Source organism: Humulus lupulus, chromosome 6 (assembly GCF_963169125.1).
Source record: "Humulus lupulus chromosome 6, drHumLupu1.1, whole genome shotgun sequence".
Taxonomy (NCBI): domain Eukaryota; kingdom Viridiplantae; phylum Streptophyta; class Magnoliopsida; order Rosales; family Cannabaceae; genus Humulus; species Humulus lupulus.
In genome coordinates this window covers 45,142,836-45,166,747 of record NC_084798.1, presented here as the reverse complement: position 1 = coordinate 45,166,747, position 23,912 = coordinate 45,142,836, and the positions used below count along the sequence as shown (strand labels likewise).

The 23,912-nt window shown below is 37.5% G+C and overlaps 1 protein-coding gene across 2 annotated transcripts; it reads left to right on the top strand.

Annotated features, from left to right (window-relative positions):
* The first annotated feature begins 6,701 nt into the window (after positions 1-6,701).
* Positions 6,702-8,190, top strand: LOC133782124 (BURP domain protein USPL1-like). Of its 2 annotated transcripts, none has more exons than XM_062221326.1 (2): positions 6,702-6,805; positions 7,072-8,190. In XM_062221326.1, the coding sequence occupies exons 1-2, from the start codon at positions 6,767-6,769 to the stop codon at positions 8,017-8,019; spliced, it is 987 nt and encodes a 328-aa protein (XP_062077310.1). In that variant the 5' UTR covers positions 6,702-6,766; the 3' UTR covers positions 8,020-8,190. The 2 variants fall into 2 exon arrangements, with proteins under 2 accessions (XP_062077310.1, XP_062077311.1); XM_062221327.1 differs by having other exon boundaries at positions 6,703-6,805; positions 7,075-8,190.
* Positions 8,191-23,912: the final 15,722 nt, after the last annotated feature.

Below are 23,912 nucleotides of genomic sequence, written 5' to 3'. Positions count from 1 at the left end.
ATTGGGCCCCGAGGGTCACAGATTTCTCTGTCCTCGCGAAGATGGCTGCAGAATTAATCTAAGTCAGAAAGGGACACGGGAGGAGCTAAAACGACACTTAACTTACGAGCTAAGGATAAAAAAAACACTTACGAGGACGATTGAAGTAATGGAGCTCGCAGTTTCAGAACCCCGTTGACATGAAGAATTGATCCTTAAAGTCGTTGGGGTGGCTGTGCAGCTCGATGACCGCAGTCGTGTTGGGAAATCGAGTCAAGTAATAAAACCCGTCGCCTCGCCCCCGCTGATCCGGGCTGGCCTTGAGGCAGAAGAAGTACAAAATGTCCGCTGGAGTGGTGACCTCCCACTCGTGCTTCAAAAATAAATATCTCAACCCCGCCAACAACCGATAAGAGTTGGGGGGGAACTAAAATGGTGCCAACCTCACATAATTGAGGAAGTCAGTGAAATACTGGTCCAGCGGGAGGAATGCCCCTGCCTTGAAATGCTCGCCGCTCCAGGCCGCGAATACCTCGTCGAGTGGCGCGCAGATCTGCTCGCCTTCTGCGGGGGGTCGGGCAACCACAAATGTTCTCCCCAGGGCGATGTTGTGGGAGAGAAAGATTTTGTTGATCCTCGCCTGGTCGATGACCTTTGAGACGATCCTCTCTGCCTCAAAGAAGGCATCAGGAGCGACCTCGACCTCCTGCTCCACGGTCGGCCCAAAGTTGGGGATCAGGGAATCCGGCATCACCGCCTTTCCTTTGTCTTGCTGAGAGGCCGAGCTGCCGACGGTCTTCTTTGGAGCGCTCCTCTTCGGTGCCATCTGGTCGCCTAACGAACAAAAGAAAATATTTCAGAAAAGGCGACCCAAGCGTGAGGAAAAATCAAATGTTATTTGCACGAGCTGAGGTAAGCCCAGCCCGTGGAGAGTGGGACCACGCGGTTCAATGAACACGCGCCTGTGCTCCCAACAGATCCCCGATTACTCAGAATTCGTGTGTCAGGAGGGTCAGGATAGAATTTTCCTTGGGGGGGAAGTTTTAGTAGGCAAAGATTGCAAAATCGCCTGTGAAGCGTGCCCCTAAGCTACCCGGTTTTTCACCCAAAATTCCAAAACTCCTACCCAGAAATTTTCTCCAGAAAATGCATCCTATAAACCATACTCCTGAACGATTTCCTACAGCAAAATACCCTAACCTAAAAGGCTTTCACCCTTCATACCCACAAAAACCAGTAAACCCTTGCATGTAGCTACAGTAAATATTTACCTAAGCTACAGTGAAAAATATTTTCAAAACACGCATGGTCAGGAGACTTACAGTGTTTGGTTGGGAGGTGAGTGAAGGTGTCGCCTAGGTTGGAGCTTCGTAGGAGTTGCTGTCTCCAAAGATTCGAAGGAATCCTCACGCCTGAGCTTCTTGAACACTGAGAATGGCGGTCGCAGAGAAGAGGGTTTCTTTTTCTTATGAGATGAAAAGAGAAGAAGGAAAGAAGTTCTGAGAATTTCAAATGAAAGGGTGGCTCATGCGTAGGGTGGCCACCCCTTTTATATACGTGAAGGGTCACGTATAGAGGGCCGTTGGATGACCTTGATGAGGAATCCGAGGCCCTCCACTCGAAATACGAAACGACAGCTGGGCATAGGCTAGGCCATTAAATGCGGTTCTCGTAAGGCGTACCGTCACCAACCACGATGTTCCACGTATCAGGCGCCTGCGTAAGAGGTGGAATGTGAAGAGTTCATGGGGAAGCCTAAAAACCCCTACTGTGGCCTTATATGACGTGGTATACCACGAGCAGGGGCTTGGGGGGAAGATGTACGCCCTGATTTTCCCACTGGTTGATTAGCGAGCTGAGCCGCGGCCTAATCATGATTATCTCATGGACATCCCCAAAACCGGAGCTTCCGTCATAAGGTCATACCTCCTTAGATCGAGATAACCCAAGGGTTCGCCAAGCTTGCCTAAGAACTGAGTTTGGACTCTGAAGGCCAAAGGTCGAGTTAGGTATCCAGATCGTGGTACGAGCTGCATCTGGAGACTATGACCCTTTGTAAAGTCAACACAAGCAAGGTAAACGTGCATATATCAGACATCACGTGTTTGATATGCCCCTGACTTCTCGGACACGCAGCAGGAACGTGCGTATTCAGACACCCACGACTGGGTTGGGCCGTGCGGCCCATTATCTCCTTACCTATTGATTTGACCACACTTATGTGTCAGGTTTAGGAATTAATCATGAATGTCACAGAGTTGATACGATAGGTAAGAAGGTCACGGGATGACCTTCTTACCAACTCCCATGTACCTTCTCCTATAAATATGGAGACCTTGGGAGTTAATAAGAGTTGGATTATCTCTTGTAAGAACTACCCTGTAATCAAATATCCAGTATATAGCAATAATACTGACTAGTGGAGTAGAAGGATTTTAACCTTCGAACCACTTAAAAAACGTGTCTTGAGTCACCATTTCACTTTTCCAAGATCATATATCTGTTACGGTTCAACCTTAGCACTAATCCCTTTCTCTTCTTTTCTTAATTACCTGTTGGCGAAGAACTGCGTCAACAATTACCTATAAGTTAGACCTATTTCTAAGCTTCATCCAGACCTAACATCAGTTATACATCATAGTATTAAGCTATCTAAAATGTTCTAGGCTCCTATATAGTTTATATCCATCTTAAATACTTTTCACTTAAGCCAAATTTGTGATTATTCATTTGTGAGTGTGTGCATCTCTCTAGGTTTTTACCTTGTATTTTATCATCTTTAGAGAGAATCTAAATCATTGCACTTCAACTTTCAATTCATCTTTGTAAAAGTAAGATTGACACTTCAACAATCAGGTAAAGGTAAGATTGGAATCGCTTCAACAATCCAGTAAAGGTGAGATTGGAATCACTTCAACAATCCACACATAGGTGAGGTTGGCACCAGATTCACAACAACTTGACATTGGTGAGGTTGGATTTCAAATCTTGTAAGAATCTTTTCCCAGCCATCCATGCCATTGAATATCCTACACAAAACTCATTAGCCTAATATACAAATAAACATTAACGAGTGAATCAAAAGACTCAATAGACATGAATAGGCATTCACAACTACTCAGGATTCAAACTGATCTACTTATGATCATCATGTTCATATAAATTAAATCTTTATGGAAAATGGTAAGTTTATAAGAAAATTAGTCATGTCATATATAATCTAATTATATAAAGTATCTTCACTAAGATGTCTATCCACATAAGTAATTAAGATCCAGATCTCATACATTCTAAGAATGTTGAGCGAACAGTACTAGAAACCATTCATTAAAGATTTCTTACTTTCATATGTTGTTGACTATTTTATTCATTATTTATGATATTAATTCCAAAACATACAAACATTCATCTTTGAGGGACTTATAACTTAAACCAAATGTCATGAATCGAACTTACCCTTCCTAAGACCCAATCAACCTTAGAATGTCCTTAGGAAAGTCCTAAATCTCCAAACAAAAAACCCTAAATCATAACATCAAAGCCCCAACCGAAACAATCAAAACGGGAGAAAATCCTGTTTATGGGCATGTGGCGCAGTCGCACCCAACGATATTTCTAGAATCATAACTTGTGATTCTTATTCGAATTCTCCTTCTCCATTCAACCCAAATAATCCTAAATCAACATTATTTAATCATAGATTCGACCCTAAATCAACCACATAACATTCCTAACTTGATCTAACATGCAAAACATCATCAAAAACACATTCATGCAATCAACCCATGTTCTTGCATGGTTAGGTTTTAAGAACCCTAACTTCATCTTATTCCCCAAGCTATCATTCCAATCACCAAAACAACAATCATAACTTAATGAATTCGACCCTAGCATGTTTCTAACCATTATATATTAACTACCCAGTCTATAATATGCATATAAAACCAATCATCACATCCTATTATGCTTTCTAATCAAATCCACAATTAACATAACCCAAAGCTTCAAGAAGAATAATCATGGAAACTTTAAAAGTCTGAAAAGTTCTTACCAATATCATGCACAACAATCTAAGCCATGAAAATCTTCTCCCAATGCATCCTAAATGAGCCCCTACACGAGTGTTTAATGATCCATACATATATGAAGAAATCCTTCTTCTTTCTTAGATCTTGAACCCTAGTCTAGAGAGAGATATCTCTACTTAGTTTCATGTGTAGAACAACCACCAAGTTCAAATAGTGAGTGTAAAACTAACCTTTTACTCACCCTCTAATATATATATATATATAGTAAAACCCTAAATGATTAATTACCATGTTACCCTTAACTTTCACTTAAACAAACATATCCTCATGCCCTTAAAAGTAATTCCTCATTAAACTATTGGTTTTCATAATGCAAAATTAACTTATCCCCATAATTTCTCTTTATTCTATTATGACCCTTATTTAAAAAGAATATCATGGCAATACAACCCCGGACACTTGAAGGAAACCGTGATTCGTCAATTTTATACATAACCCGAGCATATTTTCAACATAAAATATCTTACTCAGATATTAGATGAATGTTAAGGAGACTCTCTTCTTCACTCTCTTTTGCATTCTCTCTTTTTATGACAAGTGTCATATTTAAAGTAATATTTATTTGTATTTAATAATTAGTCACCGAACTATAATCTTATTACACTTATGTCACTTTAGTTAAATCACTCAACTAATTTTTTCACTTAAGGGAGGATGAAAATTAGGATTTAAAAAAAAAGTAATAATTTAAATGTATGTGATATATGACTATATGACAACAGTAAAATAGTCAATATAATAAGAACAAAAAATAAAATGAAGTAGTATATATCATATATAATTGTTAGGAGTTATATTTAATAAATTTGTTAGGGTTTATACATTTTTAGACTTGTGTTTTGCCTCATTACTTGTTTGGACTTTGTGTTTTGACAAATTATTTTTTGGACCCTGTGTTTTGTAAAATGGTTCAAATATGCCCATAAACCTGATTTTGATGAAAAAAAATTGAATATAACAACACAGTCAGAATGACTGTATTTTTGTTTTGAATTGTTAGTTTGATGAATTATTTGTGATTTTAGTTAAAATTTTTTTTGATCAAAACCAGGTTTAGGAGTCTATTTGAACTATTTTAGAAAATACAGGGTCCAAAAAATAATTTATTAAAATATAAGATCCAAACAGATAATGAAGCAAAACACAAAATCTAAAAAGACATAAACCTAATTTGTTATTATTAATTTTGGTCTCTAAAGAAAGTATTGGAAAGAAAGAAAATTAAAAAGATAAACAAATACGAAAAAGAGAAAATAGCCTACGCCTCTTGTCAATGTCAACTTAATATAATATACAAACATAATAAAAGATAAATACAAAAATAAAAATGGAACCTGCCTTATTTCAATACTATAATTATATTTATTTATATAAACAAACAAAAGGAAATGACCTCATTAACTTAATATATATAAAGAGAAAGAAATAATAAAGTAACTAGGCACTGAATTAGTTACCTTTTGTCTTATATTTGGGTGGAAAAGATCTCTTGTGAGATTTTCTAAAAGACACGTTTATTTGTATGTTAAAAAATGAGTAGAGTAATTTAGTTAATAAAGTTGCATAAGTGTAATATAATTATAGGGGAATTTTTTTATAGGTCTTTATTTTAAGCCATACGGGTATGACTTTCAGTGTTCTTAATCCGCGAATAGTTTTCGGTGTAATTTTTTTTATGACTGTGTATATTATAGCTATTTAGAGCATTCTGCAAATTTTCAGAAAATTCTGAATAGTTTACAGTACTGAAAACTAAGTTCAAACATGTTGTTACACGCGTGACTAATTTTTTTTATGCGTGTGGAAAACAACATGTTTGAACCTAGTTTTCGGTACTGTAAACTATTCGAAATTTTCTGAAAATTTGCAGGATGCTCTAAATAGCTACAATATACACAGTCATAAAAAAATTACACCAAAAAATGTTCACGGATCGAGAAACACTGAGAGCTCCATCGATAAAGCTTAAAGTGAAATATCTATAGGAGAATTGTCCTATAATTATAATATCATGACTAATTATTAAGTATTGGTATACATTTTTTGAAAAGTGACACATGTCGAAAAGTAAAGAAAGTATAAAAAATAGTGGAAAATAATCTCTTTAGCACTCCTCTAATATTAATATCACATAAACATAGAAATTACATAAATATTCTTCAAGAGTATTAAATTACCAAATTGTTGTCACGTGCCAATTTGAAGCTAAAGTTTTTGCTGATGCTATAAAACTAATAGCGTCAATACAACACTAACACTAAAATAAGATCAATCGTGTGGTTTTAGCACCATGACTGATACTGACGCTAAATGATTTTACAGTGAGTTTAAAACTAGGGCTAAAAGGTCTTTTTCTTATAACACAGTACTTAGAAATGGTAACTATTAATATAGAAACATAATATGAGTAGTCAATTATTTTGGAATGGTATCATTATATATTACCAAATATATACAATTTTTCCAACAACATATCATTATTTACATTCATTTAAACATTAAAAAAACGAAAATACAACTGTTGTTATCATTTTTTTTTCTTATAAAAAGATAATATAACGATTGTGACATCGTACCAACTCTATAAGTATAAATTTATATAAATATGTATATATAAATACATGTACACATTTATTTTCTTAGCAATTTAAGAAGTGTTTGATTATCATAAGCAAAAGTTTTACGAAAGAAACATAACGATGGGGTTGGCTTCCTGGTGTTTGTTCCTTGTCCTCCTGGTAATGATTCTTAATTCTGATCTTTAGCTCATCATCATAACTACCTGTACGTACGTAGTAGAAGAAAATCAAATCAAGAAATTTTCTGCTAATTAATCTTGAATTATTTTCTGTAATTACATAAATTAAGATTGAATTATCTGTATTAGCTATACACAACAAACACCATATTGGAAGGTCTGTTTTGATTACGTACTCAGCTTAGAATTTTAATTATATAATTAATATATGGATATTCAAGAGCTCCCTGTGGTTTAATTTTGCAGCAGTACTTTTCATCATGGGGAGGTGAATGTAGAGAGACGAAATTAGAAGAACAGTGGAAGTGGAACAACGAAGATTACAATGATGTGAAAAGAAGTAACTATATGTATCTACGACTACCTCGTGAGTTGGGAAGAGAAGGCAATGATGATGATCGTCGCGGCCATGGACATGGACATGGTCATATGCACATGCATATGCATGTCCATGGTGATGGATCATCATCATCATCCGATCTTGAGCTTACAGAACTAGAACAACAACAATCGATTGTTTTCAACTTGAAGGACCTAAAAGTGGGCCTAACGAAGGCCATTTATTTTCCAAAGAAGAAACATACTGCTCCCATTTTGCCAAGGCATTTAGGGGATTACTCTGTTCCATTCTCCTCAAAGGAACTTCCCAACATTCTTAGGCTATTCTCAATCCCTCAAGGCTCACAAACAGCCAAAGCCATGGAGGCGACTCTCCAGACCTGTGAGTCCGGAGGCGTAGATGGAGAAACAAGGATCTGTGCTACTTCCTTCGAGTCAATGCTTGAATTCGTACGTGGCATCTTCGGATTGGACAACTTCGGTCACGGTTTGACACATCTGACAACGACCTCCTACAATGATTTTTCCCATGCGATTTTCCAAAACTACACCGTTTTGGAGGATCTGGAGGAGATAACATCCCCCAAGATGGTAGCATGCCATGTTATGGAGTTTCCTTACGCTGTGTATTTATGCCATAGCATGAGGGACTGGAAGTTCTTCAAAATGTCATTAAGGGGCCAAAAGGGAGACATCGTTAATGCCATTTCCATTTGTCACATGGATACCTCTCAGTGGGACCCACATCACGTTTCGTTCACCGTGCTTGGATATGGTCCTGGCATGGGACCTGTCTGTCATTTCTTCCCTGACCAGACTAATTTTCTATGGTTTCCTTCCACTATTTCAATCTAGCGCATATATATATAATAAAAAATAAATCTGCTGTGCTCTATCTTCAATAAAAACTATTGGAATGTATTTGTCGTTTCTTTCATGTGGCGTTGTTATAAGTTGTATCTCTGATGATGTTGTGTTATATTGCTTTGTAATTTCGGTGAAATAATAAAAGATATTAAAGACCTACGCATTGATGTATATTTTACTAAAATTAGGGTATTGAGGCCAAGTCAAAATGCACCTTCACTACAACAAAATAGAGGTTTTATGACTTTAATTGGGAGACATTGGAAGTCTACAATGTCTCCCACTTAGTGAGACGTTGTTGCTAGGGTCATTGTAGGTATATATCCCACGTCTCCCATTGGGAGACGTGCCTCACTTCCCACGTCTCCCACTGGGAGAGGTGGAAAGTCAAACGTTGACTTTCCACCTCTCCCATTGGGAGACGTGGGAAGTGACTCACCTCTCCCAATGGGAGACGTGGGAAGTCCCTAGGAGACATCCCACGTCTCCCATTGGGAGAGGTGAGTCACTTCCCACGTCTCCCAATGGGAGAGGTGGAAAGTCAACATTTGACTTTGCACCTCTTCCATTGGGAGACGTGGGAAGTCTCCCACCTCTCCCAATGGGAGACATTGAAAGTCTCCCACATTTAAAAAAAATAAATTAAATAAATTTATAATTAATATTATTTTAATTTGATTTAATAATTAATTAAATTGAAATAATATTAATTTAAATTGAAATTATTTTAATTTAAATTGAAATTATTTTAATCTAAATTGAAATTAATTTAATAATTAATTAAATTGAAATAATATAAATTTAAATTGAAATTATTTTAATCTAAATTTAAATTAATTAAATTGAAATAATATTAATTTAAATTGAAATAAAAAAATATATTTGTTAGATATATACAAGAAATACAATATTTGTTAGAAATATTCAAAATGAACAAATATTGCATTGTGTGTGAAGAAAGAGTTAAAAAATTAAAAAAAAACCTATCAACGAGGTCGGTAACTTTGGATTATCGGCAACATATATGTCGCCCATTCTTGTCGCAACTCATCAATTTGTGCCTCTGTATATGATGTGCTTGTTAGCTGCAAGAAATATAAAGTAAAATATATTAATTAATTATTTGATTACATTTATAGTTTCAAAAATAATTTGTAAATTTTAATTAATAATACCGTTCTCAAGTAATGCCTGGGACTCGCATGTTCAATCAAGTAATGCCCGTTCTCAACTAATCGTTTATTATCCTAAATAATATCGGGCAGCATTTCCCCTATAATAGTGACCTAACCATCTGCATGTGAATAACAAAACAAACAATTCAAACAACATACAATAAGTTTCTTCCTTATAGAATGCCTATATAAAATTAATTGTTTATTATCCTAGATAAAATCGGGCAGCATTTCCCCTATAATAGTGACCTAACCATCTACATGTGAATAGCAAAACAAACAATTCAAACAACATACAATAAGTTTCTTCCTTATAGCTCCGCAGCACACAGTCAAATTTCTCAGAACCTACTTCACTAATACACACAAGTTCTCAACCTTCCGTTATCACCGCAGCACACAATTTTAATCTCAGAACCTACTTCACTATGGATGAATATTTAAGATATTCAAACTCTTCTAACATTTGTTTAATAATATTAAAAGTAGAAGTAAGAGAATATATATTTACCTCTTGCAATTAATAATTCAAAAGCTAGCAAAATTACTTCAAGTAGTAATCGAATTCGCTATTAAATCCACAAACCAATATAAATAAATTAATAAATAATAAATAAAATATCACTAAATATCTAGCAATATATAACTTATTATTATAATTTTAGAAACTTAATTACCTCAAATGTGTGATTGATAGATATAGAAGTTTTGATGCAAAGTACTCTCTAAAATCTCACCACAAAAATCACAACCTACGAAATTAAATTAATTAATATGTTAAACATTACTAAACAAATATCACTAAATTCCTAATAAGTAATTGATTGGTAAACAAATAAAAAAAAACTCCAATGAGCCACTAATTATAACCTAAACAAAAAATTAATAAAAAATTTCATAACCTAAAATCTCAATAATCAACAAAAACATAAATTTTTGCATATATTTATATTTTTAAAATTATTTAATAAATTTATTTTAACATAATAACTATATATATAACAAAATAGTTAGAATTTAAAAAAAAAAAGTTTAAATATACATACAAAAATATATCTAAATTTCGAAATAAATAATGATAAAAATTAAAAAAAATCATGAACATGTATATTATAATGAAATATATACAATGTGATAGGTTAAATTAAAAAAAAACTATGAAATCTTAAATCTATAAAAAAAACCTCCATGGAAAAACAAATAAATCTAACAATGTATAGAAAAAAATGCATAAAAATGTAAAATTAACACAAAATCATGTATATTACTCATCCTAATGCTAAACCTATGATTTTTTTATCAAAATAATTAACTAAAATTCATAAAAATTAAAAAAAACTAACCTTGAAAACCCTAAAATCGCAGCCCCTTTCGTGCTCTCTGTTTGGTGTGCTCTCTCTGTTTGGTGTTATGAGGAAGAAGAAGACCCAAAATTCATTAAATGGCCAGGGGGACATCCAACGTCTCCCACTGGGAGACGTGGGACACGTGGCACGTCTCCCACTGGGAGACATTGAATGTATAGAGGGGTACATCCAACGTCTCCCATTGGGAGACGTGCCACGTGTCCCACGTCTCCCAGTGGGAGACGTTGGATGTACCCCTCTATACATTCAATGTCTCCCAGTGGGAGACGTGCCACGTGTCCCACGTCTCCCAGTGGGAGACGTTGGATGTACCCATCTATACATTCAATGTCTCCCAGTGGGAGACGTGCCACGTGTCCCACGTCTCCCAGTGGGAGACATTAGATGTCCCCCTGGCCACTTCTCAACCTATTTCCAACGTCTTCCACCATTTTTAATGTCTTCCAATTGTAGTCATTAATAAAAACTTTCAATGTCTTACACCATTAGACATTTAAAACCCCTGATAAGTTTTAATGTCTTACACCAATGGTGTAAGACATTGTAGGGAGTCATTGTATGTCAAATTTGTTGTAGTGCTTGCTCAAACAATTTTAAAGATTTGCACTCACAATTGCCATTATATTTGTTTATCTTTTACTTTTTTTCTAAATGTTTTTTTTTTCAGCTGCATTAATTATTTTTTACACTTTGTAATATTTAAGTCCTCAAAATTAATTTTGTATCAGTTAGATCCCAACCATTTCAAAGCGTATCATTTACTATGTTTTATTTCTTTTTTCTTTCAAAATACATAAATAAAATATAAAAAAGTGAATCAATCTTAAAAAAAGAATTAGACCACTTAATTTTTGACAATACCAAACATGACATTGAAAAAAAATATTTTCATGACATATAAAAAAAATTAATAGGTTTACAAATTAAATTAATTTTTCATTACAAAAAATTCTTACCTATATTTTTTTAATATTAATAACTGAACTATCACGAGATTATCAATATTTATCATGTAAATATTTATTTTTATTTTGTAATTTTTTTCTATGATGCAACTTATAACAAATCATATATATTGTTGACGCGGTTTTTCGCCAACATTGAATTATGAAAATAGCTGGGATGAATTAGTGCTTAATGACAAACCGTGATAATAAAATGATATTAAAGAGACTAGAAAAGAACTTTCAAGAACACTCGACTTTTTATATGGTTCGGTGGTTAAAATCGACCTAGTCCACGAGTCTATATTATTACTATTTTTCTCTCTAAATTTTGACAGAGTTTTTGTATTACCGAAAAACCTCTCTCTTCTTCCTATCCAATATCTCAGTATTTATAGAGGCAATCCTTTGGACAGGATTTTTGGGATCTCACGTGACTCAATCACCCATTTTCATATATCTTACATGTATTATAAATATTCCAATTTATCCTAAGGCGTGGTCTGATCATGGAATGAAACTGATCCTGGATCCTCAGGGATCAACGGTCATGCCATGTCTGACCATTCACAATCGAACAACGTGTTTAACGTATCCGGATCTTCAGGGATTCCCAGTCATGCCATATCTGGCCATACACAACCACATAACGTGTATAATGTATCCAGATCTTCAGGGATCGTCGGACATCTCATATCTGACCATGTATGACTATATTACGTGTCCAGGTTTCCAAGAGACCGTGAACACGCCATATCTTCACCCTATCACAAGCTAAATATCCCGTCGAGCTAGCACCCGGGAGGCCATGCCTTATACAGTTCATAAGTCTCGAGCTCATTAATTTATGTATCCTAGCTCGTGCCAGAAGCACGGGAACCGTGTTGTCTTCATGGAGAATACATAGACTCCTTGGCTCTTTCTGCTGTCTATATTTGCCAGATGTACACGAGCTGCATAAAAGACTCGTGCTAAAACTAGGATATACATATATATATATATATAAATATACACATAAATAACTTTACATACACTATTAAGTTTAAAAAAAAGTATGAAATAAACAAGCATAAACATAATAAAAATTGATAATATCAAGATAATCGAGATAATATAGTTATTACTATTAATTATAAAAACAACAATGTAGGTAATGATATTTTTTTTAATGAAACATTAATTTAATTTTAAAAAATATTATGTATTTTTAAAAATGTCATGAAAATATTTTTTTTCTCATGTTATGTTTGTTATTGTCATAAATTAAATGTTCAAATATTTTAAGAATATGATTCACCATTTAATTTGAATATTTTATATATTTTAAAAGAAAAATGAAATAAAAATAGCATTTAGGGATCTAAATGATACGATTTGAAAATGTTTGAGACCTAACTCATAAAAAATCAACTTTTTGGACCTAAGTGTTAAAAAATGTAAAGAATGGAGATTGGATCTGATAAAACTCTTTTAAAAATATATAAACCAATTTTCCTTTTATGGAATTTAAAAAAATAATATTTAATCCCCTAAAAAATCACAGGTTTATTTTTCTTTTTTCTTTTTATAGGAAACCTCACTACTGGGGTAAGGATTTTAAACTCTATTTTTTTTAAGTGATAGACTTTGGTTCTCGTATAAATAGGAATCAAAGTCTATCCACGCAAAGTTAAAAGTACTCAAAAACCAAAGTTTAAAATGGAGGAACAAACTTCGGTTATTTGGAATTTGAGTGGATTTAAAACTTTTAACTTCAGTCATTTGGTAAAAATCGACGTTAAAAGGTATGAATAGACTTCAATTTTTACCAAACAACCGAAGTCTATTCATTTTTATTTTAATATTGCAAACTAAATATATATATTTTAAATGACCGAATATATATTTTAGTTTTGTAATTATTTTCATACATATAAATCTATTTTAGTTTAATGTATATAATTTAATTTTTCCATTGATAAAAAAAAAATTGACTTAATTTTTACCTAAAATAATTAAAATCACAAAATTTGTAAACTTAAAATTTATAAAAGTTTTCTAGTCTAAAGTGTTCATACATATAAACAAAATAGGTCTCTAATAATAAATGAAAGTCATCAATCTTGTTAATTATTCATGTTGTATTTGTAGGAGGTCGTCGATCTCACTGTACTCATCTTTCCCCACCAAACTGTAAGATTGACAAATAAAAATTAATGAAAATATGAATTATCTTAAAACAAAATAACCTATAAAAAAACATAAACATATTTTATCTTTTAGGACTCTCTCACCGCATTTGCTGCCCTTACAAGATCCTGTGCGTATCAATGTTCATAACTATTTTGCTGTTTTGGACACTGAATATTGAAGATCTTTGAAAATGTCCCAAGTGTTAGATTTAAAGACGCCTTTTGATATGCACTATAAAAATAAAAATTATAGAAAAAGTAATAATTTAAACTTTAAAATTTACCTCGTCATCATTGTATCAATTTTTGGACGACGTTTGTGTACTCTCAATGGGTCGAGAAATACGATATTTCCTAATTTCATAACGATCCCTAGCATTCAATAAATACTAAAAAAAATAAAGTTAAAATTAATTATATGGTTAAAAGATTATATTCACTGAGTTATTACTTCACGTTCCAATGAATAAAGTGAATCTGCCTTGGTCTATCCATTGTCATCAACCATTTGGATATAATATTAGTTGTACGCTCTACATGCATTGTTAGTTCTAAGAAGGTTAGTGTAAAAAAAAACTTGAAATAGACACATGTATGTTCGTAAAGGCTCTCCCAAATGCATTTGTAGAAATTTCTTCAGTATTAAGTATTTTTCTAAAATTTCAGCAGAGTTTCCCCTATGAATAGGACTACGCAAACCAATTAACATTGAATTTACTACTAAATTTTTCAATAATTCACATAATAGATAAGCAGAATCATGTCAAGTTTATCATAAATTAAAAATTGAGTTAAATTTTTGTTTTTAGATTAATTTTCCAATTCATACCCCCTTGGAAGCCTACCTTGGGTCACAAAATTTTTACGAATAATGTACCACTTATTTGATGAGTTACCTATCAAATCCTCTTCCTTCATCTCTAAAGCCGCTTTGCTTCCTATCTTACTGTAACATCCCAAAAATACTAATAAGGTTTAGTGCCTTGATTAGTGTGTCGAGAGGGCATAATTGGATGTATGTGTGTGATTAATTGATTAAATGTGTGACTACGTGGCATGCATGATTTATATGATAATATGAATATAAATGCATATTTATGAGTATTAAATATGCATGCCCGTTCTTGTTAATAAGGGCATATTTGTAATTTTGGCCTGTTGAGGGCATAAATGTGATTGTATGTGTTAAATGATTGGAACCACAATATTATGTGGATATACTTGCAGCGTTCTTCTCGAGGCAATCCTAGTGAGCGAAATAGTCATAACATGGTTTAATACCCGGCTCGGGGTGAGCCTAGTGGTATTTTGGGAACTTAGTGAATATCTGGGATTATTGGTTAACGAATAAGTATTTGGTAATTAGTTGGGCATATTGGAATTAATTGGGAATTTGTAGGACGACTAGAGGAATTAGAAGGAAGCGGGGCAAATGACCGTTTTTCCCTTAAGGGCAATAAAGGGGCTAAGTTATCTTCAGGGGCATTTTGGTCTTTAGGTTAAAGGATATAGTTAGATTAAGCTTCAACAATAACCCAAAATATATGAGAAATCTCAGCACTCCCTCTTACTCTCACGTTCTCTCTCTCCCTCTCTTGTGTCTTGAGGATTGTGGAGTTTTGGAAAAGAAGGCTTAGGAATTGAAGCATGGGGACTAGAAAGTTAAAGCTAGGATTGGTTGAGGTGCAACTTTGTAGAGTCCCAGAATTTACTTAGCTAGTTAGATAGTAGTAGTAGTAGTAATAGCTAGTATTAGTTATAGTATGTTCATTATTGTGGATTTTGGTTCAAGCCGAGATTTAGTTGGAAACTCCTAGCAATAGTTATGGATTTTATAAGTTTAACCTATAGTTTAAGAATATTAATTATAACATAAGGTTTGATTAATATTGCTGGTTATTAATATGATAATTATTATAACCTAAGGTTTAGATAGATCCAATAAGAATATGACACTTGTCATGAGCATAGTTATTCCTAAGGTTTAGATAGAGCCAATAGGATTATGACACTTGTCATATGCATGATTATTAAGGAATTATTATTTTAATAAGGGAAATATAAGACTTAGTCTTCACCAGAATCTGTTAGGAGCATGATATTTATTTAGATATTTAGACTCACAATTTTATTTATTTGTGATTTAGATATTTTATTTATTTGTGATTTAGATAATTAATTAGATTTTTCGTAAATTTAGGGTACTGTAACTTCCGACCTATTTTTGACCCAGTTATGTTATGAATTTTGAAAATTTTTATTTCGAAAAAGTTGTAGATAATTTAATTATCTTTCTAACGGTATAAAGATATTCTAAATCGGAGTTCTACAGCTCCAGATATGTTGATTTTACTATAGGTGAGTTTAGAGTTACGGGATTTAGAAAGTTAGAAGTTAGGATTCTATTTTAAATTTAAATTTAAATTTGGATTATAATCAGAAGATTTTTATTCCTAGAACTCTATAAATAGGACCTAGCACCAAGCTTTTTCATTCATTCTTCAAGCATTGATCAGAGCCTTCTAGGTGCTAGTGACTATAGAGTGATAAACACTTGGGTTGGGGTTATAAGCTTTGTCATTCTAAGCTTATTAGACACTTAGGAAGTAAGGTTCATAGAGTGTATTTCGGTTTCGAGGTGTAGTTCGGTCATAGCAATTTCAAAGGTATTCCTATTCTTAGTTCCTTTTTCTGTATTGTTAGTTCTTATAGTTTTTCTCTACTCAATTCCTAACCCAATCTTCTCTATTCTTGGTTAGGCATCTAAGTTCTTCGAACTTGAGATTTCTTGTTGGTAAGTATCTTCTCGATGGTTTAGTTCATTCCTCTTCATCTCTTTCTTTTAGAAAACTCACCTCTCTATTAATGGTTTTTAGGAGTGTTCCAAAATCCCGACTTTGTTCTCATCATCCCGGTATTTTGGTAAGGAAAATAGGATAGATCTTGTATGTTTGTATGATATGTTTATGCTATAATATGTATATGTATAATATGTTTTGTAGTCCTTGGGCATATGACTTGTTTAGATAACAAGCCCCAAGATTATGTTTTTAGTCGCTTGGGCATATGATTTGCTTAGATAGCAAGCCCCAAGATTATTTTATCATTTTCATGGTTTAGAGTTATGGTTTACCCTACCTCAGATATTAGACAGGGGACTTAGATGGGTTATCATATACTACCATGTGATCTAACCTACCTCAGATATTAGATAGGGGACCTAGATGGTTTATCACATGCCATGTTAATGAGTTAATGGCCATTAATATTGTAGTCCTATATGATATACATTTTTATAGTCATATGTTTTTAGTGTATGCTTATGATTTATTATGTATGTTTTAGATAGTATTATGTTTTATAGTATATGATGTAGTTTTATGCTTATGATATATGATGTATGTTTCTAGTAGGTTTTCCTTGCTGGCATTAGGCTCATTCCTTTATTTTTAGTGTGATGCAGGAAAATGAATATGGAAGGCGGAAGGATTCTTGGTAGCTTGGCTTGTGTGTTGAGGATGGATGGAATGTGTGGACTGCGTGTCGATCGAGGATGAAGTTATTTATTTTTTTTAATCTTTTAAATCATGTTTTTTTTTGCATTTAGTTTTGTAAACAATTTTCTTTAGTTTAAAATTATGTTTTATGTTTTAAACAATGGGTACCCATGCCATATTTTCTATTATTATGTATTTGATACAATATTTCAAGATTTAATAAAGTTAGTTATATTATTTCTTATGTATCTTTCCCAAAATAGTAGTTATGTATAGTAGATCTAATGGTCCAAGGTCTTAGAAATAGTTGGGTTATTACAAGCTTAGGGGTAGAGTCATCATCAAGGTAAGGTTTAAGCTGTGAATTTATGGTGGAATTTTTCTGTTAGTATAAGTGTTCTTAAGCTGTTAAGTTTTAAAGGGGTTTTGCTGAATTCTGAGTTTATAGGAGGATTTTAGTTAGAATTTTAGGTGGTTGTGTTGCTCTGAGTAGACTATTGAGGTACAGAGGCTCAATTTTTTGGTTATGATGCATGTTAGGTTAGACTTTGATGAATTAGGTTGGGAGAAAATGCAGGAAAAGCCCTAAGATTTATGGGTTCACTGGGGCATGCTGCGACCTTGTTCTTGGGCGTCGTGGCTCGCGTGAACCCAAAAGCCCTGGCGGGCTTGGTGTTTTGTAGGCGCGCCGCAGCCTAAAGGGCAAGTTGTGACACATGTCCTTGAGAAGGTAGGGGCTAGCGCCTCTAACTTGGAGGTGCACTGGGACCCTTAGGGTCAGGTTGCGGCCCGCCTAGGCATCCTTGGCCAAATTGGGTTTTGGGGATCAAGAACCTAAACCTAAGCGTTCGGGAAGGGTTCTACTACCCGGTTTGGTAGAATTTTCAGTTCTGAAGCCTGAAACGTTATTTGTAAAGCATTCAATTGGATTAGATTTTACTAGTTATCCATTGTCGCTTGTCAAACCATTGACAGAGTTGGCGTGGAAGAATTTGATGTTCACATGGTCAAACAAATGTGAGGGTAGATTCCAGGAACTGAAGCGATGATTGATTATAGCTTCGGTGCTGAGTCTTCCTTTATATAGAGACAAGTTTGTAGTGTACTGCGACGCATCGAGACTAGGATTAGGATGTGTGTTGATGCAAAGTGGGAAGGTTATTGCCTACGCGTTGTGGCAACTGAAGGAATATGAGCAGCGGTACCCTACATATGATTTGGAACTAGCAGCGGTGGTATTCGAGACATTATTTGTATGGAGAGAAGTGCGAGATATACACCGATCATAAGAGTTTGAATTACTTCTTCACCCAGAAGGACCTAAATATAAGACAACGTTGGCTAGAGTTGGTAAATGATTATGACCATGACATCCTTTATCACCTAGGAAAAACCAATGTAGTGGCAGATTCTTTAAGCAGGAAAGGCCCAGGACAGTTGTTTAGCTCGAAGCAGATATCGAATGAACTAGCAGAGGAAATGACCAGAGCGAGTATAGAATTGGTAGTGGGCCAATTGACCAATATTACATTACAGTCTACCCTTTTGGAGATGATAAGAGAGGGCCAGATGGGTGATACGCAATTGCAGAAGGTTAGAGGGGATGTCCTAGCTGGAGTGGCTAAGGATTATTCCATTTCAGAGATATGTTTGCTGAGGTATAAGGATCAAATTTGTGTTCCGATGGATATGGGTATTAGATGAGAGAGTCTCGATGAATCTCATACCACACCATACTCATTCCATCTAGGCACCACGAAGATGTATCAGGATCTGCGGACTTTATATTGGTGGCTTGGGATGAAGAAGGACGTGGTTGAGTACGTAGCAAAGTGATTAACCTGTCAGCAGGTAAAGGCGGAACACCAGCAACCAGTGGGGCTGTTACAACATTTAAGTATTCCCAAGTGGAAGTGGAAATATATTACCATGGAATTTGTAGGGGGTTTGCCCAAAATGGTGGAGCAACATGACTCGGTGTGGGTCATAGTAGACAGGTACACCAAGTTAGCTCACTTTCTACCAATGAGGAAAACCTATACTGTGGATCAGTATGCAGAGTTGTATGTGAGGGAGATTGTACGTCTCTATAGGGTTCCAAAGTCTATAGTATCGAACTGGGATCCCATATTCACCTCCAAGTTCTCGGTGGTGTGTAGAAGGATATGGGGACTTAGTTAAAGTTAAGTACAACCTTTCATCCTCAAACAGATGGGCAGTCTGAGAGGACAATTCGAATATTGGAAGACATGCTTAGAGCATGTGTGCTATACTTCTAGGGGTCATGGAGTAAGTACCTCCCATTGATTGAGTTCTCATATAACAAAAGTTATCAGTCAACGATTGGAGTAGCTCCATACGAGATGTTGTGTGGAAAGGAGTGTAGATCACCCATTCATTGGGATGAGATGGGGGAAAGGAAGTATTTGGGACCAAAGATTGTACGCCCTAATTCTCCACGGGCTATTAGCGAGCTGAGGTGTGACATAATTACATCAGCCATGTGGCTGCCACGTGCCCGGAGCTGCTGACGCCAGTTCCCACCTCTTTAGCTCGAGGTAACCAAAGGCTTACTAAGGGTACCAAGGAGTCGGGTCAGAGGTATAGACACTGCGGGTTAAGAAGACATCCAGCTCGAGGTACGAGCTTGAGTTGGAAGCTGTGACCCTTTATAAAGTCAACCACGCAATGTAAACGTGCATACATCAGACATCACATGTCTGATATATCCCTGAATTCTCGGACACGCAGCATAAAAGTGCGTGTTCAGGAACCCACGACTGGGTTGGGCCGCACGACCCATTATCCCCCTTACCTATTGATTAGACCACACTTCATTTTTCAGGTTTTAGGAATTAATCATGAATGTCACAGAAGTGACATGATGGGTGAGAAGGTCACGGGTGGCCCCCCTTTGCCAACCCCCAGGTGTCCTCTCCTATAAATATAGAGACCCTGGGAGTTGTAAAGGGTTGGATTCGATTGTGTAAAGAAATATCCTATAAAGGATACCAGAAAATTAGCAATAATATTGGCTGGTGGAGTAGAATGATTTTAACCTTTGAACCACCTAAAAAAAGTATTCGTATCACCATTTTATTTCAAGATCATTCTTCTGTTACGGTTCATTACTTAGCACTAATCTCGTTCTCTTATTCTATTAATTACTTGTTGGTGAAGAACCGCGTCAACAGTTTGGTGCTTTCATTGGGAGCTTGTTAGATTGGTGCTATCGCAAATACCCAACCATGGTGGTCACTCGCTCAAGACATGGTAACGAGGTGGACCAACATGATGGGCAGGAGGCCCATCATGCCGCCATCTCTGATGATCAGAACCCTGAGGTTCAACAGCGGTCGGGCAAGCAGCCAATAGGCCAAGATGACACTGGAAGTTCGGCACCCCGACCACCTAATCCGAACCCAGATTTTTACACGGCGGTAGAAATGGAGAATGCACAGCTGAGGAGTCAGCTGGCGAAAGCTAACCAACATATTCGAGAGGTGTTGGCCCGATTACCCCCTCTTACAACCGATGCTAACATCAGAAAGAGGCAAGGCGAGACTCATAAGTCCCACCGGGGTAATCAGTCCAGGCCTAGCCGGTCGGTCAGACCCCCGACATCAAACTCTACTCCCACATCGCACCATCGGGAGACCACTTTTGAGGAACCACCTAGGGCCGAGCAACAGTATAGCCGATCAGTTCGGACCTCAACTCCCAGCTCACTTCCACCCTCAAGTGCGCCCATGAAGGCTCGAGGGAATTCTCGAAGGAGATCCGGGGAGGGCTTATAGCGACAGCCCACCCCGGCCAACCGTCCGGCGCCTCTCTCAGACCGCTGAGCATAGGACCCGACGGAGGGTAGAGCGGAGCGGCCCCTACCTAACCTAATCCGCCCTGACGGGACCAGGATTGCATCCCCAGTCAGGCATCCTCCTTCACCGACAAGATATCCGTCTCCTCCCCGGCCAGTCCGAGATATTCCAGCTTATGGGAGCAGTAGGAGAAATCCACCTTCCGCAGGGCCTTCCCATCGTAGCAGGGCGCCCAGAGAAGTCCCGAATCCTCCTCCCCAGAGGCGGGCTCCGAGCTTCTCAAACGGGAGCTATTGGACCGGAAGCCGCCAAAGTGACCTTTCTGGCAGAGACCTGCACCAACGCTTGAGCTCGGCACAAAGTCCTCAAGCCACCCCAAGGGACGACCTCCGAGATCATCTAAACTCTCAAAGAGGAAACTCGGTGGGAAACGACACCCGTGCTCGCCCAAGGGAAGACCTGTTCGAGGTACGCGACAGCGGGAATGTCCCATATAACCTATCTCAAGATAGGAGGGACAATAACCTGCCAAACACGTACAATGGGTCCGGTGTTGTTGAACAGCCCCAGAACAACCAAGGAAATCAAGACAAAACCCTTGAGTGCCTGGCTCAGATGGAGGAGCTGATGAGTAAGCTCCTATCATAAAAAGAAAAGGAGGAATATGATTCCGGGGATGAACTCGAGCTCTTCGCCCCCAGCATAGCAGCAACGGCATATCCGCCTGGTTTCTGTATACCGCACTTGTCCAAATTCAACGGAGATGGAGATTCGTCAGATCATCTGGGTATGTTCAATACCTTGATGATGGCCCACAACATTGGCCCTGAGCTGAGATGTTTAATATTTCCCTCCACCTTGACTGGGCTGGCCAGACAGTGGTTCAAACCGAGTAAAAAACAGTCAATTAGCTCATGGAAAACTTTCTCTACGGACTTCAAGAGAGCATTCCGAGCTTCCCAGGCTGCCCGCGTCAAGGTCGACACCCCGGCCAACGTAAGGCAACAACCCGATGAGCCTCTGAAGGCTTACCTGAGCAGATTCGCGAACGTCGCTGCTCGGGCCAGAGACGCAGATGGCTGCTCTAAGCTCATGGCTTTGAGGACTGGAATCCTCGTCGGAGGGGGACTCTTGAATGAGATACAAAGGAAGGGAGTCAGCTCCGTAAACGAATTCCTAAATAGGGCCCAGGGGTGGATCAACCTGGAGGAGGCACAAGCCTCAGCTGCAGGAACCAGCCAGGTCCCCGAGCAGCCCGCTGGAGTGGGAACGAAGGTCGTGACAGCGACCCAGACCGTTACACAGAATAACCAGTTTGGTGGAGGCAAGAGAAAGGGGAGCAGCAAGGGCATCCAGCTTGACCCAAAGAAGAATAAGTCCGTAGAAAAATTTAAGTCGGTCTACGCGACTTATACGGAGCTCACCCACTCTAAGGAGAACATCTTCCTAGCAAACTCTGCTCGCCTCCCCTAGAAGAAGCCAGAGCTGTTAAAGCACCATAAGGGAAAGCGAGACCCTTCCAAGTTTTGTCGGTTCCACAACGACGTTGGCCACAATACCGATGACTGTAGACACCTGAAGGATGAGATTGAGACTCTCATCCGAGTCAGCCCCTTGGCTCAGTATGCGCGGAATAGGGTTCCCGCAAGCCGGCTAGCTCCGGAAGTCCAGGTCAGTCAGCCCGTGTCTCGGATAGATCAGGACGTCCCTCCTCCAGTGATAGGAGGAGAGATCTCCACAATCTCTGGGGGCCCCCATTTGGTTGGCACGAGCAGAGGTGCCCAAAAGAAGTACGTCAACGAACTTAAGGCTCACAATGGAGTGAAGTTCGTCCCCGAGCGACATCTGCCAAAGCAGCAATGATTGGAGAGGCAACCAACCATTTTTATTGAAGAAGATGCCAGCCACCTTCAGTTCCCTCATAACGACCCTCTGGTCGTAGCAGTGCAGCTCGCTAATCGGAGGGTTAGGAGAATGCTGGTCGATAATGGGAGCTCGGTAAACCTTCTATTCCGGTCCACGCTGGAGAAGATGGGTTTGTCTGTCGTTGAGCTAAAAGCAACCTCCATGATGCTTTATGGTTTCTCTGGAGAAGGATCGGCGGCAATAGGGACGATCGAGCTGGTGATCACCTTAGGAGAGGGACCTCGGACAGTCTCAAAACTCCTTGAGTTCGTGGTCATCGACAGTCCCGCCGCGTACAATGCCATTGTAGGTCGACCTACACTTATAGCTTTTGAAGTCGTTACCTCTATCCGCCACCTCGCATTGAAATTACCCTCTTCCACAGGGATATGCACGGTTCGTGGTGATCAACTTCCTGCCAGGGAATGCTACAGCATTTCCATGAAGGGAAAATTAAAACCCGGGCAGTTAACGATGACCGTCCAGAATGGAAATGAGGAATCTCAGGAACCTTTGCCTAATCCTGAGATTGAAAAACCTCAAAGCACCGAAGGGGAAAGTATCATCCTAGGTGATGATATAGACCCAAGAGTAGGCAAGGATAAGCCCGAGCTCCAAGCTATCGAAGAGCTCGAGGAGGTAAAAATCAATCCATAGAATCCCTCACGGATGGTTAAGCTCGGGAAAAACCTCTGTGGCAAGAGGAAGGTGGAGCTGATCAAGTTCCTGCAAGAGAACTTGGATGTGTTCGCATGGTCACATGAGGACATGGTGGGAATCAGTCCAAGCGTTATCATGCACACCCTCCATTTAGATAAGAGTGTGCATGCGAAGTCCCAGAAACAGAGGCACATGAACAACTCGAGCTGAAGCCCTAGAAGAAGAAGTAGCCCAGCTCAAAAAGTGCGGCTTTATCCGCGAAGCTAAGTTCCCAGTCTGGGTCACTAATCTTGTGTTGGTCCCGAAGCCCAACGGGAAATGGCGGACCTGCATCGACTTCTCCG